Here is a 16,583-nt window from a genome sequence, read left to right as displayed (position 1 = left end):
ATCATACGGAGCCTCAGGGTGCAGGTGTTCGATGAGAGACATCAAGAGGCATCTTGCTGTAGTACGGAGTACAGTGTTCTGACATGTCTGTAGCATCCTCGTCTGCGTTCCTTACATCCAGGCGACGCTTGTGTTGTATGTTACCAACAACGTTTCTTTTTCTTTTCCCCATGTGCTGCCGATTTTTCCCATGTACTTTGGCAATAACCGAGGTCTTGTGAGGAGTAAAAGAGCACAGGCTTTCGAATGTCACATCTAAAATCTTAGGGTTGTTGACTGTCGAAATTTTAACGCCATCGACTGCATTGTTAGGAACAAGTCTGTACTGCTTCGTCGAATTAGTGGTGAATATGGTAGCTGTGGAATTGAGTGGGGAGAGTGTTAGATTCCATGCAACGAGGAGCGCGAAAGATCGGAGGGATAGCTCTAATAAAGAATTCTAGACATTTAATTTCATTTACAACTTTTTCATTAGTTTGCTGACCACTAACAGTGGATCTTAAAAGAAACTTTTGAGTTACTGAACGCTAAAAAAAAGTAGTAAAAAGCGACCCTGTTATTAGTATGTATGCCCATAACCTCACTTAAATGGTATTACAGCGTGTCTTTAAATTTACATAAATTTGCCATCAAAATGCTCGGCTGACCTTGACAGCAGCCCTACCACAAACTAGAATACACACACAGAGCTTTGCAGCCCTTTGCAGACCCCATGCGCCCACTTCCCTCACCTGTGCGACGCACTTGGCATTCAAATGCGACACAAACTCATTAAAACGGTAATAAACAAGACAAGGCGGCCACAATTTGAAAAGCCAACACAAATGGGCGGTCTAGAATTCTATTTAGTTTGGGCTGTGCCGAAAAATTTAAACACAAATAATTGAAAACACTAAAATGTGGCCAACAAGTCGCAAGTACAAACACAAACACGCACACACAGGGGCGATCGCCTACATACACACATATCGGTAAGAATGTTGGTGTGTGTAATCAAGGCGGTTGTGTCGAAGGAGAACGGATATGGCTTGGTTACACATACTTGTTATTTTTGGTTTTTGTTGTAAGTTCTTTATTGGATCCCTCAGCGAGGAGGACCATCAACCATTTCAATGCGCTGCCGTCTGCTTTTGTCATAAGCGTGTGTTTGATGATATCTTTATGTTGGCTGTTGGTAACTGTTAACCGTGACAGTAACAGGCGAACAAATACATTAGTAAACGACCAATAAGTATGTAAATAAAGCAGCGAGGAAAGTGGCAAAAACGAATCTGCTTTGAAAATGAAGGAAAATTAATGAAAATTCATGCCACCCTGAACCCGCCTAGCAGCTGTTCACCACCTTTGGGTATTCAATGTTGTTGTTGGTGCGCACATATCCACAACAGCATCAGTGTCAGCGTCAGCGTAAGAGGTATGAGTTTGAGGTATGAGTAGAGCGAGCTTGGGGATCCAAACGATGTATATATGCACGAATTTGTGTGTTTGTAGGAGTTTGTATAACTACCCTGTAGGAAAATGATTGACTAAGGACTTAATTACCCGAAAAACATATCTGGTTTATCAGAATATTATATTTATAATTGATCTCTCATCATATACGATCGTATAAAGAAATAAATTCTCTACAGAGCTTTCAAATAAAACAAGAACAAACGTTAACTTCGACTGCACTGAAGCTATATTTCTCTGTTTTTATCATATTTAAGAGTTATTTAAATCTTTATATTGATTTTGATCGGTCCAGTTTGTATGACAGCTACTATACATATGCTATAGAGGTCCGATAGATGTACATTCTTATGGAAAAAATTTGCAAAATTTCTAATCAAAACTTCAAGAGCTGAGGGACTACTTCGTTTGTGTATATATAGAAAGAGGCATGGCTAAATGAACTCAGATCCTTACACTGATCATTTATAAATATATTTAGTAGGACCATCTATATGTTTACGTTCCCTTCTGAGTGTTAAAAATGTCTACTCCTGTAGAAGAAAGCTTTTTGTTACTATTGCCTGAGAAATTGTTGTGAAGCAATACATTTCCTACAGGGTCTATACATACAACACATGTAAGTGGGTACCCAGTGCCACTGCCAGTATCGCAGTCAAAGTGCAGTGGCGAGGACGCATTTGAAGAGGCAGTCGGTGCTTTTACTCATAATATATACATACTAACATATCTTCATGCATAAGTATGTAGATACAAACATGCATATAATTACGACTGTATTTCAATGTTGGCAGGTGGGTCTGTGTGTATCCAAGAGTTTTGGTGGCTTTTACTTTTATTTATAGAAACATGTTTTTAGATGGAACAGACTCCTTACTCATGCATATAATATATAATACATACGTACATATGTAGTTTTCTATAGACTTGTATTTTCTCTTCAAATAAAAGTATTTCTATTTGAGCCTTAATCTTTTGCGCGTGGCGTTATTGTTGCTATATTGTCCGCACAGGCATTTCTTGTACAAATATTGTATGCACTTTTTGCGGTTTTAGATGCAATTTTAATACCATTTACGGGGAATTCATGTAAAAAAATTTAATTGGTTATATGTATGTGTGTGTACGGTTTTGTTCACTAATATCGTGCATTAATTATAATAAAGAATTTTAATTGCAATCACACTTTGCATGAAGGGAACGCGTTAAACTAATTTTGTAAATATGTATTCAGATAGTCTCGCTAGAGCATATAACTGCCACATAGACAGTTGGATCACAATCAATTTGCGTATATAAAATTTTTTTATTAGACTAGATATCTTCACAAGATTTGACCAAAATTATTATTTACAGAAAAAGAAACGATTTGTTTAGCTCGTACCCCTATAGCATATACGTATTTATGTATGTAGTTCCCTTACTAACTGATCGATCACAATCAAGTTAAAGATCTTTTATGTTATAAAAAGTATACCTATGAATCATGTGATATGTAGCTTCGATGCAGCCCAATTTAATTTCTTTCTTTTTTTTCATAATGTCCGCCTATCACCTTGGTGGAGTTGTTATTACCGAAAAATTGTGAAGAATACACAATAACTGTGTATCTTTACATATGTAGGTCTAGAAATACCAAAACAAATACTACAATTTACTTTATAAATTCTTCAAGATGTAGCGACTTGTCAAACTTTTGACACACAAAATCAAAATCACTTTATCTCTGAACGAACGAACGTGTCCTCACGTAAATACATACATGTTCATACAAAAACATAAGCATGTATATTTGTTATTTGTAACAATTGGCCCATATCTTCGCAAAGTCTGCTACTTGTATGCATTTATCATTTATTTCATTTCTTCTAATTTTCTCTGCATTTTCACAATCACTTAAACGAACTGTCACTCAGCTGAAAACAACGTTTTTATGTTGTCAGCATTTTTGCGCAATCGATTTGCTTTTTACGCTTTCTGCTACACTTAACAATTTTCCATTTCCCTTGTTTGTTTTTTGAATGCTGTCACTTGCCTGATTTTTTCTCTTATTCATACATATTATTATGGCTTTTTTTTGCACAGATATCGTAACTTTAATCGGTTATCTCTCATCACTGCTTCAACGAGTGCCGTCACTGTCAGAGTCACAGACAACGTCGTTGGCATTGTCGTCGTTGTCATTGTACCTCTAAAAAAGTACTACGTCAACGCACACGTTCACGTCGGCGTCACCGTCGCTGTTGCTGTTGCCGTTTGTGTCAACCTTACGCCGCCACACTGTCTTATAATCAACGTTTGTGCATCCTTTTAGCGCGTATCACATCCTCGCAAGCACCAGCACGCGTCTGCAAATGCATATCCAACCAGTAGATACCGCGCAACCCCCCAATATATTTTATAAACACTTTTTCATGCTTTGCTGCCACTGCTCGCAACTCACCCGTCGGCCCGTCGGCCCGTCTAACCGACAACCCACTCAGCCGACGAAGCAACCTCGCTGGCAATGCGCGTAAGGGTAAAATGTGTAACATATCTATGTGTGTACATATAATTTTTAGCACACATATTTATATACATACATACATATCCATATATATTTACTATGTATGCACATACGAGCATTTTACGCTCTGTCCGCTGCCCTTTGGGTTCTTCCTACGTCAAGGTGAACGCTACATTCACATACATACACACAAACACTTGCAGCACTACGAAATCATATATTCTTTTCTTCTCTACTTTGCATTTTCACGTTGTTCACGCACTTTTTTTTAGCATTTTTCCGCACACGATTTTACACGATTTCTGGCATTGGTTGCCTGCTTTCGCAAAACAATTATTTACGCTAAACAAATGCACCATTTTATATTAGTTTTCATTACCTTATCGTCACACTATCGCATTTTCAATTTATTAATAATCAATTCCAATATAATTTTTTCCAATTAGATTTTCCTGTCACTCTTCACTCGAGCGATATCCTGTCGATTATGAATTTTCTCTTCGAATGAAGGTAAACTTTTTGAATATGTACACAGTGAAGTGGCGAACGAGCGAGCGATATGCCTTCGTGTTGCCAACGTTCATAAATTTACCCGCTGTCACAGTTTGGTACTCAAACCGCGGGGCGAATTTTGTATGTTCCGTTGACAAAGCAGCGTAAAGCGGAAATGAGAAGAACGAATTGGAAAGGTTGCAAAGAGGTAGAAGTAAAAAAATAGAGTAAAATAATAAAGTAATAAATCTAGCGATTAGCTTGTTGCATATTATGTTTTTAGTATAATTCTCCGTTAAATAGTTTTTAATTTACTATTTCTTATAATTGATTTAAAGAAAACCAGTAACGTATTCCCCAAACTCTTGCTGCTGCGATATTCGTACCTATACTGCACAGATAAATGGTACTGCATTATCAACAGCAACTGTCAGGCGCCACTCTCAATAGAGGGGTAGTGGTTTATTGTTTACTAATATATCAGCTGCTGTGGATTGCTAATGTTATTGAATTAATAATAACAAAAATAAAGAATAAGTGTGTTGTATTATTTTATTATTTCTACTTTCCATATATTTATTGACTATTTATATGTTCTGCGTGTGTGTTTGCCATTTAATATAATATTATACTTGTATAGAAGTATAACTAATACGACACCTGGACGTAGCAGCAATTACTAGATATTCATATTAAAAGACAAGTGTAATTTTGCTTACTTAATATTTATAAATACATTCTTTTTTCAAATATATTAACAAAATATGAGACCGGGAGGCATCAATTAATTGTAGTCAAACTGCTCAAAAACTGGATACACTCATCATTCGTTTTCGGTAAGTATTATAATACGTTAGAAAGCTTTGCACATATATGTATAGTAAATTATATTATATAATATTATTAATCTCTCATATCTGATCACTGTTAGGAGATACTACAGATTGGCTAGTCATTTCTTTCCTAAACTCCTTCCCAAGTTTTCTAAATGTTTGGTTTCATATATAGGGTCTACCAACAAGTACGACGTAATGTTAAAATGAAACGAAATTCAAACTTGAACGGAGTGCGTTCTGTTTATTCTACCACAATCCGTATCAAACGTAGTGCAACTGCTTTTCCTAAGTACCACGAAGATTTGACTCACTCCAAAGCGACAATTTTCTATGTTTACTGAGAAGACCATGTTTTGAGGAAAGAGCTCTTACAGTAGCCACCGGAGAGTGAGAACTCGCATAATAATCTTAAACTATTCCAATGTGAAATCTGATATTATGAAATGGCAAACCTTCTGAATGCACTAACCAAACTTGGCAAAAGTACTTAAACAAACAAAGTACTTAAAAAACAAGCTGTCGAAATCATGCCATCCTTGTTGGTCGACAATTTATTAGCATTGACATCTCAGCTAGTGATATCAGAGTTTTCAAATGCCAAAGGAGGGTAATTATATGCCATCAGCGCAAATCCTTTGATTTCACTTTAAATATTCTATGTATCCTCAACTATAAAAAAGCTGCACACTGCACAGATAGCCTGTTTTACGTCCTTCATGAATAAATAGCGGCAATGTTTTAATGGATCTATTGTAGAAATGGAGGCCTTAGTATTAATCATTCATTTGGAGATTTACAATTCGTCTCGAAGAGGGTATAGAACTTTGCAGGATAGAAGGCTTCTGATGTAGAACAATTTGGACTTTCTATGGACTTATTTCGTACATATACATACAAAGGTTATAGGGAGAGTTAAATTTATAGCACATAAGACTGTTACTTTAGATCATGCAGTGAAGGATATCTAAACCCAATAATTAGGAGAAGAAGACCACGGACCCAAGCGACTAATATCAAAAACTACAAATATCCCTACTAGATAAATAAATCTATTGTAATTTATATATAATATAATTTTATTAATCTCGTTTGTTTGTTGTATACTTTTTTCTTATTTGTTTCTTAACTAATGACATCCACAGCTCTTCACAATCATATTTTTATATTTCTTTAAATTAACATTCTCTTCGTTCAAGTGATATAGGACGGGTAGAGCACCTAAACGTGTGGGTGCACAGCAAGGTTTCGGCACCTTCTTCGGCTCCAACAAATGCACCAAAGTCTGGACAATAGCATGATTGGTTGCATTCATGTGAGCATTGAGCGGGAAATTGCATTCACCGCTGCAGTAGAAGGCACCATAACCCTCTGGCGCAATTATCCAATCCTGTAAAACCATTCATTAGTAATGTTGCTAAGACACAAAGTATTAAAAATATATTTACATTCCAACCCAAGTCCTTGAAATCAATGTAGAGCGTCTGTATTTGGCAACTGCGCATATTTTCGACGGTACCATCAAGGAAGGGATTGATCATTTCGGACTTCTTACGACGACGTACATGTGGTGTGTTTCGCTTCTTGCGACTGTGGTGATTGGTGGACTTAATTAGCTGCAAAAAAAAAAAAACATAAAATAAGAGCATTTAATTTAATACTTTATAAATTGAAGAAGTGTGTCACACCGACCTCTGGACCACGGAAAAAACCAATCATGAAAGGCTGATACTCATCATCCCCCTTCGGATGCACCAAACCAATATCATCCAGTTTCACCTCACGTTCCGGCTTATTTACCGCATGCGCTCCGATATAAAGACCCTTATTGCTTTTATGATCATGCAACCATATATCCAGACCTTGTGTAACATTCAATTCCAACCAACCCTGATAGTCGGAGGTCGTATTTACCGAGGAGAGCACTTCCAATTCCCGTTGTCCCTCCATATTGACAATCGAATAGACGGTGATGGTGAACTCTCTGCCGCTGGTCAACCATTTCCCTTGCGCCGGGTTCTGATATATACGCAACTCGGCCATCATTAAGTAATTATCATTTGGCACATCGGACACGTCAAACCAAAGACGTCGACCATGCTCGTGACGCACTTCGTCGACATGGTGGTCTATAAAATGGAATGTAAAGAACACAAAAAAGTGAGTTGAAATTTCAAAAAGATATCTTTATTGTATATATGTATGTAGACAGATAAGCATAAAATGGTATGAACAGACAATAAAGAGCAATGCCATCAATTACGAGGGTAGTTCATTAACTCACTTATTATTAAAAATTCCACAACAGACTCTTAACAAACGAGCTACAGTCCGTTTTATATACCCTCTACAACGACAACAAACGAACGAAAACGCGAATATTATAACCGTTCAAAGGGGTAGTAACAAAAACAATCTTAACGGACTATTTTAGAAGACCCAAAGTATGTGCCCTATTCAGCAAAAACACTCAAAAGAGTCGAAAAACATTAAGTCACCACTCTTCCTTCGAAATCATAGCGACCTTTAATTTAAAATACAAGAACTGTCATCTTTATTCTTCTTCTTTTCTGGCTCAGACACTGTTAACGCGGTTAGAACCGAGTTAACAACAACGCGCCAGTCGTTTCTCCTTTTCGCTACTTAGTGCCAAATCGAGATACCAAGTGCAGGTCTATCTGATCTCCCCAACGGAGTGGAGGTCTTCTTCTTCCTCTGCTTCCACCGGCGGATACTAAAATGAAAAATGAAAAGGGGGGTCTCTGATCCGAGGCTGTTGTGTCCTTTTTATTGGAGGTGTTTTTTTATGTAGCACAACCCTTGGAAGGAAGGTCGCCCTCAAAATCCTTTTGATGGCTATCCAGAAGAAACTTGGCCTAAGACCGGAAGTCGCGAGCTCCTTAATCCATATGTAAAGAAATCGTTTCTGGCCACTCCCAAGTGCAGGTTCCTGTTTGAACTTCTATACATGGCTCCATCCATCTGAGACAGAGCTGTTATCTACATTCGGAAAATTTGGCAGACTAGAAACTGATTTCGTCAAAAACTATGTCAATATATAGTAGAAGTGCTGATGTGGCAATGAAAATTCCTTCCACCTACAACATACCCCTGGTTTGTTGTACAAGTATAAGCCTACTTAAAAACTTGAAAAGATTTCTGCGAACTTAAGATTTTGGTTGAAATGTAGTGGTCATCACAGTGTCGGCCTAAATTAATCTACATACAGTAATAAAGGGCCAATTTTCCTGCCAAAAAAATACTTTTAAAAAATCGCGCACTTATCCAGCTGCTCGACAGGTAGCCAGTGTGCGGTCTCCATAAATTCAGGCACTTATTGGGCACTCAGACATAAATATGTAGAAAGGAATGTCCCAGCGCATACATGCAAGACTGAAGTGTTTCAGGCAACCGTCTGTGGCCACCAACGTCTCTGACCGGTAAATTGCAAATTATAATGGAGAAGTAGAAAAAATGCTCGTATTTGCTTTACTCAATTCTAGATAGTTCCTGGAATTTGTGTGAAGAAATACGAAGATAAAAAGCAGCAACTTCGAATGTTTTCTTTGAATAAGGAAAACACAGTAAAAATTATTTTACCTGCTACAGTCGAACAGTCTGAACTATTTGTGATTAAGAGACAACAGGAAGCAAAAGTGGAATACTAAATAGTTGTTATCAAAATCACAACACTTAAAAGCGTTACATAACGTATATACATTAGTATTACGAGCAAAACTCATAAAAACTGGTAATTCACATTTACTTACTTTTATTGAGAAACGTCATGATAATATCACTCTGATCGATTGCTTGCTTGTCCAAATCTGTTATGAAATTCTCTTGTTCTTCGAGGTCACGCTTAGCACGAGATGGCGCTTCGCTATTCTCCTCTTCGGTTAAACGATGATAAACATCGAGCAGAAATTGTGGCGCCGATTTTCTGAAAGTCCGAAAATAAAGATATTTCAATTTTTAGTTTTAGATATAAATAATTATATCTATGGAGCTGATAACACTGTAATAGCAGCTAGAATTGGGATTATATACACATTCCCACAGGCTTAAGAAATTACAAAGATTAGGTGGTGAATACTTTTAAACATATTATGCTAAACTCATAATTTCCAAATGCCTAAAAGTTGTCTTAATCTTGTAAGAAAATCTTCCACAGATTTACTTATGCAGTTGGTTCATAGAAGGACATACGGCTACGGATATATAACATACGTTTTTGATATGTACTCATATTGTATGTAGGCTGTAAAGATTCTAAACTACCAAACATGGGTTTTAGCGAAATTATACTTAGAAAAGGAAATCCTTCGAAGCATTGTACCAAAATTGGCATATACTTTTTTATTGAGAACAATAACATTCCACAAACCCTTCGAGTTAAGCACCTTTTTCCTGAGATGGAATTGTTTATAAACCAAAAACTGCTGCTAAGCCGCTATGTCTAAACCTGGTATCCCCGAAAAACCAATACGGCTGCATAAGCTGACGTTAAGCAACACCAAAAGTTCCGTTAGAATCGGAAAGGACCTATCCAAGCAGTTGGATACCAAACGAGGTTTCAGACAAAGAGACACCCTATCGTGTAACTTCTTCAATATCCTACTGGAGAGAATATTACGAGTTGCAGAGCTAAATAGAGATGGTACAATATTTGAGTGTGAAGCTGCTGGTGTACGCCGATGATATTATTATCATTGGCCTGAATAACAGCGTGTTATATCTGATTTCCACAGACTGGATAAGAAAGCGAATGGGTCTTGTTGTGAAGGAGAACAAGGCGAAATATCTCCTTTCATCAAGCAAACTGTTAGCTTTGAAGTCGTAGATAATTTCGTCTATCTTGGAACCAGCATTAATACCAACAACACCGTCAGCCTCGTAATTCCACGTAGAATAACTCTAGTCAGCAGGTGATACTTTGGACTGAGTAGATAACTGAGATATAAAGTCTTCTCTCGACGAATAAAGAGCAAACTCTACAAGTCCCTCATAATTTCCGTTCTACGATATAATGCGGAGGCATGGGCAATGATATCATCTGATGAGTGGTCCTTAGGAGTGTTCGAGAGAAAGGTTTTGCGGAAGTTTTATGGTTCTTTACGCATTGGCAAAGGGAAGTTGTACAAAGTATATAGCGACTGCATTGTCTATGTTGTCCGAATTGAAAAGAACAATTCAGCTTTGAAAGATTTTGACTAAGTACCCTCCGGTGGAAGCAGAGGAAGAGGAAGATCTCTACTCCGCTGGAGAGATCAAGTAGAGAAGGATCAGGCTAAACTGGTATCTCGAATTGGCGCCAAATAGCGAAAAGTATGGCGACTAGAGCGCTATTGTTTACTCGGCTATAACCGCGTAAGCATAAGTCTACGCCAGAAAAGAAGAAGAAGTCTGGCTGTCTAGTTATTTGTGAACTAGTGCCTTAATTTTTGAGATATTGATCTGAAATTTTAGACACGTTCTTTGCTCCCCTTGAACTATACAGCTGCCTAACAAACTGAACTTTCAAAATCAAGATATAAATAAATATAAAAATCTTTATAAAATATGTGTCTCTATAAAAGTTTTTTTTTTCATATTGGTTGTTTATGTTAGGAAATATGGCGAGAAAGAACTAGAAAAACGTTTTCCGTTGGTTGCGAAACCGATCCAATTATGGAATTTGCCCACAAACCTTTTACATGCTTACTTTATATGAAATCAATGGGAATTCATTGTGGTCAACAATTTTTTGCATTAAACTTCAAAAATTAGACCACTTACATTGTTTTCCCATTCTGTCACATGTGTATGTATGTATCTATATACATACATATGTATGACAAATAAAAAATTTTGTTCTTTTATTTTTGGCTTTGTGGGTTACTTGAGGCTTGGAAATATTTCACACTTATTCAACACAATTTCGCAAGTGTAATCGAATACCCGCGGAATCAAATACGCGAGCACAATGAATTCCACTTGGGATGAACTACGTGAATTATTTACCTTGTAGACGAATTGGAGCCCAAATAGAGATATGTAAAAGCTTGCAATTTGTTGCAAAAAAAAAAAATAGGGTAGCGGTCAGCTCAGTTACATAACCTCAAAAATCCAGCTTTCTGCTTTATAATTCTTTCTTCATTAAGAAAATGTAATTTCTTCCTGAGACATGAATATTTTCTTCTCCCTGAGTTATTTTCTATGTGTTGGATATCTACATCACGAACTACTGGTAAAAAATAATCACGAGGTAAAGAAGGCCTTTAAATATACCTTAAATATTAACGAATGGGGGACCCTGTTAGAAAATAAAGCAAAAAGACATGATCTCTTGTAAGTCATCCCCATTTACAAAAATAAGATACTGTTTTTCCTGGTAGTTTAATAAGTATTGGAACAGCGAGAGGCGCTTTTTTAAGATATCTATCAGAGGATCTAACTCAAAGAAATTAATTGGTTGATCGAAATGGAATTCTGAAGAAACATATTCTCAAGTGACACCGAACTAAGTACCAGTTAAGAACTCGGGGAATTTGTTAAAAATACTAAGCCTTTCCCACGCTAACATCACAGTTTCTTATTATACCCTTACAACAAATCTATCTAAAAATTCCAAAACTTTTCTCAGATTTATGTTTTTTTAACTGTCTTCCAATAATTTATCAAATACCTTTTATTCGCGTACTGATGAATTTCTTGTTTTATAACAGTTACGACTGAATTACCGCATTTCGTGAATACCCACATTGTTGTGTTAGTAATATTACGATCAGTAACTAGTCTTGTGCCGGCTATGAAATGCGAATGACTTGCGGAGAGAAGTGTAAAATAAATAGATATGAACAAATAAGTGAATATGAAAATATTTAAATATTTGCATATTTAAGGTATGGCAAGCCGGCAATGTAGTCAGCAAGTCTGTTACGTACATATATTAATGTGTAAGCACACAAACACATAAGGAGCACACATGCATACACACACATGTAATAATTGAGTTAAAAACTGAGAACTCAAAACGTAAAATCGTTGGAAACGGTGAATATAACCGTTTGAATATCCGAAATGCATAATGTTCAATTTATAAACTAGTTTGGATGTACAAAGAAGCAAATTGAAACTCTGTTAAGTATTCTCACCAGTCTTCTAAATGATCAATTCTAAGCGAACTTAATCAATTTAAACAACAATTAAAAAAGTAGTTCATAAAGACAACAATTGAAGTGAATTGTGGAGGGAAAAATGCAAAAATACTTGCAGAGCACCGTGCCTCCCTGAGAGCTCCGACCACGAGAGGAATTGTTACTGGTCCTCCCTTCATTAGTTAGACTACAGTTTTTCAGGTTTTTTACATACTTCATACGCAAAATATTATCAAAAATGTGTGTAGTCGATCCATAAGTGATGTTGAGCTCCTCTGCTATATCTTTGATCCCAATGACGATTTTCGAGCAAAGCTGCTTTAACTTTTTCGATGTTAGCAATCGATGAATGGACGAGTCGCACCTTCACTAAATGCCAAGTGTAACTCTATAATTCTGTTCGTGAAAAATTATACTCACAAAAAGACTTCTGCAACATTTTTAACAGTTCCATAGCGACTATTTATTTGAAACACAAAATTTCGTAGAGAAACAGCTGATAAACATCCACTAATTGACAATGTTTGTCCAGAAAATAATAGGAATGATTTTCTTCCTTCGGAGCGTGCACGCACCGACTGAATTCGGTAGGGGGCCTTAATAGCTAACGAATGAGCGGCTGGACAGTTGTCTTCAAGCACCTGAAGAGTAAGGACAAACATTTTCGCGCGACGTGATTCTGTGAGTGGTGCAAGCCGAAAATACAGCGTTCGTTAGAGCAGAGGCACGCGATTAAATTCTGTATGAAACTCGGTAAATCTGCGACAAAGACGTTTGATATGATCCAGCAGACTTATCCAGATGTTATTTTAGCAAGTAGTGGTGTGTTTAGGTGGCACCAGGCCTTTTTGGAGGGACGTGAAGAGGTCGCTGATGAAGACCGAAAGAATGATCAAATCCAAAGTTAAAACGATGCTCATTGTTTTTTTTTTGACATCAAAGGCATCATCCACCATGAATTTGTTTCTCCTGGACAAACCTTCAACGCCAAGTTTTATGTGGAAATCAAGACACTCAAACGAAGGGTCAATTGGGTCCGACAAGACATCACAGCCGATTGGAAGTTGCAAAGTTGCAACACAACAACGCGCCGGCTCACACCGCCTTTCTTGTGAATAGCTATGTACCTAACCAAGGCCGGCAACGCTTCCGCAGGCGTTCTACAGCCCATTGCCCCCGGACTTTTTTGTTCCCAGCTTGAAAAGACAAATATTTTGGGAAGACAGAGGGGATTTCAAAAAAATGCCTTGCGTGACACCTTCTCAAGCTTTCGCGCTGACAGCGCTTCATAGATGCAGAAAGAGTCTGTTTTGAAAGTTTTTTAAGAACTGCAACGATTGGTTCAATAAATTTGTTTGAATCGACTCAGTAATATTAATTTTCGGACAAATCTTGTATGTCAGCTGGTCAATGGCTCAAAGCGCAGCGAAAACATAGCGGAAATAAAATTTCAGCTCATATTGGTATTCATAAATGAATTCATGGAAACTGTTGAATGGCATCGTGAGGTAAATATATACTCACCACTTCACAAAGGGTACAACTTACCTCAGCGACAAATGTCCATGCTTTCGTCTTGGTCGCTCCGATAAACCCAAAAACTCCAAAATCTCGTAGGACACATTCATTTTATCATCTTCGTCCAAGGCGCGATGCATTATTGTCTGATCGACACCGTTATCTATGTAAATACCCGATTGACTAGCAGCTACCAGCATGCGTAGACCACCACTCCCACTCAGCAATCTGTTGTCTATATTTAGACTTAGCTGACTTAGCAGGAGCAACACCAATAAGGGCATCAGCAATAGTGAGCAAAACAGCCGATGAAGCGCTTCGAATGGATGTAGGCAAATGGCATTGCGGTTGCGAGAGGTGGTGGTCGTGGTGGCACATCTCAGACGCTGACGCAATGATATATCTGCAGGCATTGTGTTTAGTGCGAAACGGTGGGTGCCGAACTGCGCTTTTGTGTGTATATATTTATGTATGGCAAACTGTTTCGTTGATCTTTTGCAGATTTCACTTGATTTTTTGCACAAAAAATGTAAATCAACTATTTTATGGCATTTGTTTAGAGGATTCGATTTGATTTATTGCTGTCGGGTGCACAACTTTACGTATATACTATTTAGTGCGTACATACATGTATGTATGTATAAATGTATGTACGTTTATTTATGTTTTAACGTTAATACTTTATGCTCTTTTTTTAAGTTGTTGATATAAATAACTATTTATTTATATTATTTACGTCGTCTACATTTTCTGTAAAAAAATTGTATAAATAAGCATTATTATTATTTTTTTAATTTTAAATAATAAATAATTAATTATACAAAATTTTAGCGCGCAATTTTCATGCGAAGTTTTTCATATTTTTTAATTAAAATAATATTTGAGTTTTGTATAATTTTTGTTTACACTTGAAATATCATTTTTAATGCGAATTTATTACACATTTGTTACGGTACGAAATAATTACATACTAATTTTCATACATATTATTTGCACTTCGAATTCGTCGAAGTTTCGCAGGTGAAATAACAAACATGTGCGTATATATGTATGTATGTATGTACAAGCTTTATTTGTTTACAAGCGGCAACACCGAAGGATGGCAACAATTGGGGGAAGCGTAAGATTGAAAATAATAAAAATATATTATCGATATTGTGTCGGTTGAAATTTATAGTTAAACGCTGTTTTGCCATGGAAATTTATATCTACATTTATACATTGTTTATATAAACAAATATTAATAGATATTTGTACATGCGCGTGCCCGATCACAAACTCGGCATACATACATAGACGCGCACAACAATACCTTACTGCGTAGCGTGCTTAAATCATTAAAATTATACACATTTAAATAGTTTAATTTAAAATTGAGTTCAAATTTTAATTGACTCTAAACTGTCGTTGTATCATTGCTTTCAACTGTTTCTGGGAATGTTTGGCAGCACTGTTTTTTTTAGATGGACAAAATGTTGAACAGCTGATTTGTGTTTACATTTGCTACATTATAGAAAACCAATAAATGTTTGCAGTAAAATAATAATTTTTAATTTGTATTTTAAATTCGTTGAGCGTTAATTAATTGTTTGTTTAGTGTTGTGCGATCAAATGCTTAAGTGGAGGTTGTAGTAAGTGTAATTGTAGAGCAACACTAAAATAAAGTTTAAATTATTGCCGGTTTACAGTACAGAAAGTACTGAATATCTAATTTTTAGGAGCATTTTATCCTACATACATTTATAAAAATATATTTTTATATCATTTTCGTTTTGTTGCTAATATAAAATTTTAAAACGGTATAGTGTTGATTCAGAAAATAAGTTGGCGAAGTTTGCGTTTCTCAAACTTGTATATGACGTTTGCGTATTAAAGAATACAGTAAATAAAATTTTGTGAAGTGCTCATATCAAATTGCTACTCAATCTCATGTGAAACAACTAATCACTAATCGCTTTTCTAAGCATTATAAACCGACATATGGCATTTTTGCAAGGTAAGTGAAGCAATTTATAATATTCGTGTCTATGTATGTTAAAATTGTTTAATAAATAATCACAACTAAGCGACCAATATCTAAGTGTTAATGCTTAGGTGTTCTTATTCTCTCAGTTTTCGTTTCGTTAAACCATAGTTTGTTTGATATACTGCAAAGAAAAGGTCTTCAAATTAACCCAAACTCCCTCTAGAGACACGTTATACATTTGTCTACAGTTGAGGCGAAGAATTTTATTAAACTTAAACTTTTTTGATATGACAGACATTATAGCGGCAAAAGTGCTACCGAATAAATTAAACTTGCGTTAGAATGTTTAGATTTTCAACGCGGATGCACATGTAAACTTATTCATATTAACATTTAGATATACAGTATGTAGATACTTAGGCAAATCGAGAACATCTTTAATTTATTTATGTTTCTAATTATTTCTCATTTACTTGTCAATTAATTAATAATTTTTGTATTGCTTTATTTTTTTTTATATTGTGTGTACACACATATGTATGTATGTATGTCATTATTGTGATACACGCGGTTAGCGAGTGCCATTATACCATTCCAGAACTACGTATGTGTGAACGAGAACAATTCGATAACTCTGTGAGGATATACGAAATTTTCACATAGTAATTGCAATTGTA

The 16,583-nt window shown here is 36.2% G+C and overlaps 1 protein-coding gene across 1 annotated transcript; it reads right to left on the bottom strand.

Annotated features, from left to right (window-relative positions):
- Positions 1–6,344: 6,344 nt before the first annotated feature.
- Positions 6,345–14,633, bottom strand: LOC108974916 (protein 60A). Its single transcript, XM_018943025.1, has 5 exons — positions 13,971–14,633; positions 9,054–9,226; positions 6,976–7,412; positions 6,732–6,899; positions 6,345–6,673 (listed from the first exon to the last, which is right to left on the bottom strand). Exons 1-5 carry the CDS (start codon positions 14,351–14,353, stop codon positions 6,413–6,415), a joined length of 1,422 nt encoding a protein of 473 aa, XP_018798570.1. The 5' UTR covers positions 14,354–14,633; the 3' UTR covers positions 6,345–6,412.
- Positions 14,634–16,583: the final 1,950 nt, after the last annotated feature.

This window comes from Bactrocera latifrons, unplaced genomic scaffold, assembly GCF_001853355.1.
Source record: "Bactrocera latifrons isolate USDA-ARS-PBARC rearing strain unplaced genomic scaffold, ASM185335v1 scaffold_6, whole genome shotgun sequence".
NCBI lineage: Eukaryota > Metazoa > Arthropoda > Insecta > Diptera > Tephritidae > Bactrocera > Bactrocera latifrons.
This window is presented reverse-complemented; position numbering and strand designations above follow the sequence as displayed.

Excerpts from the sequence above, each read along its gene's own strand:
- LOC108974916 (XM_018943025.1), bottom strand. The coding sequence starts at position 14,353 with ATGCCTGCAGATATATCATTGCGTCAGCGTCTGAGATGTGCCACCACG. Across the intron at positions 7,413-9,053 it reads CATGACGTTTCTCAATAAAA|ACCACCATGTCGACGAAGTG; the intron begins GTAAGTAAATGT and ends TCCATTTTATAG. Across the intron at positions 6,900-6,975 it reads GTTTTTTCCGTGGTCCAGAG|CTAATTAAGTCCACCAATCA; the intron begins GTCGGTGTGACA and ends TTTTTTTTGCAG.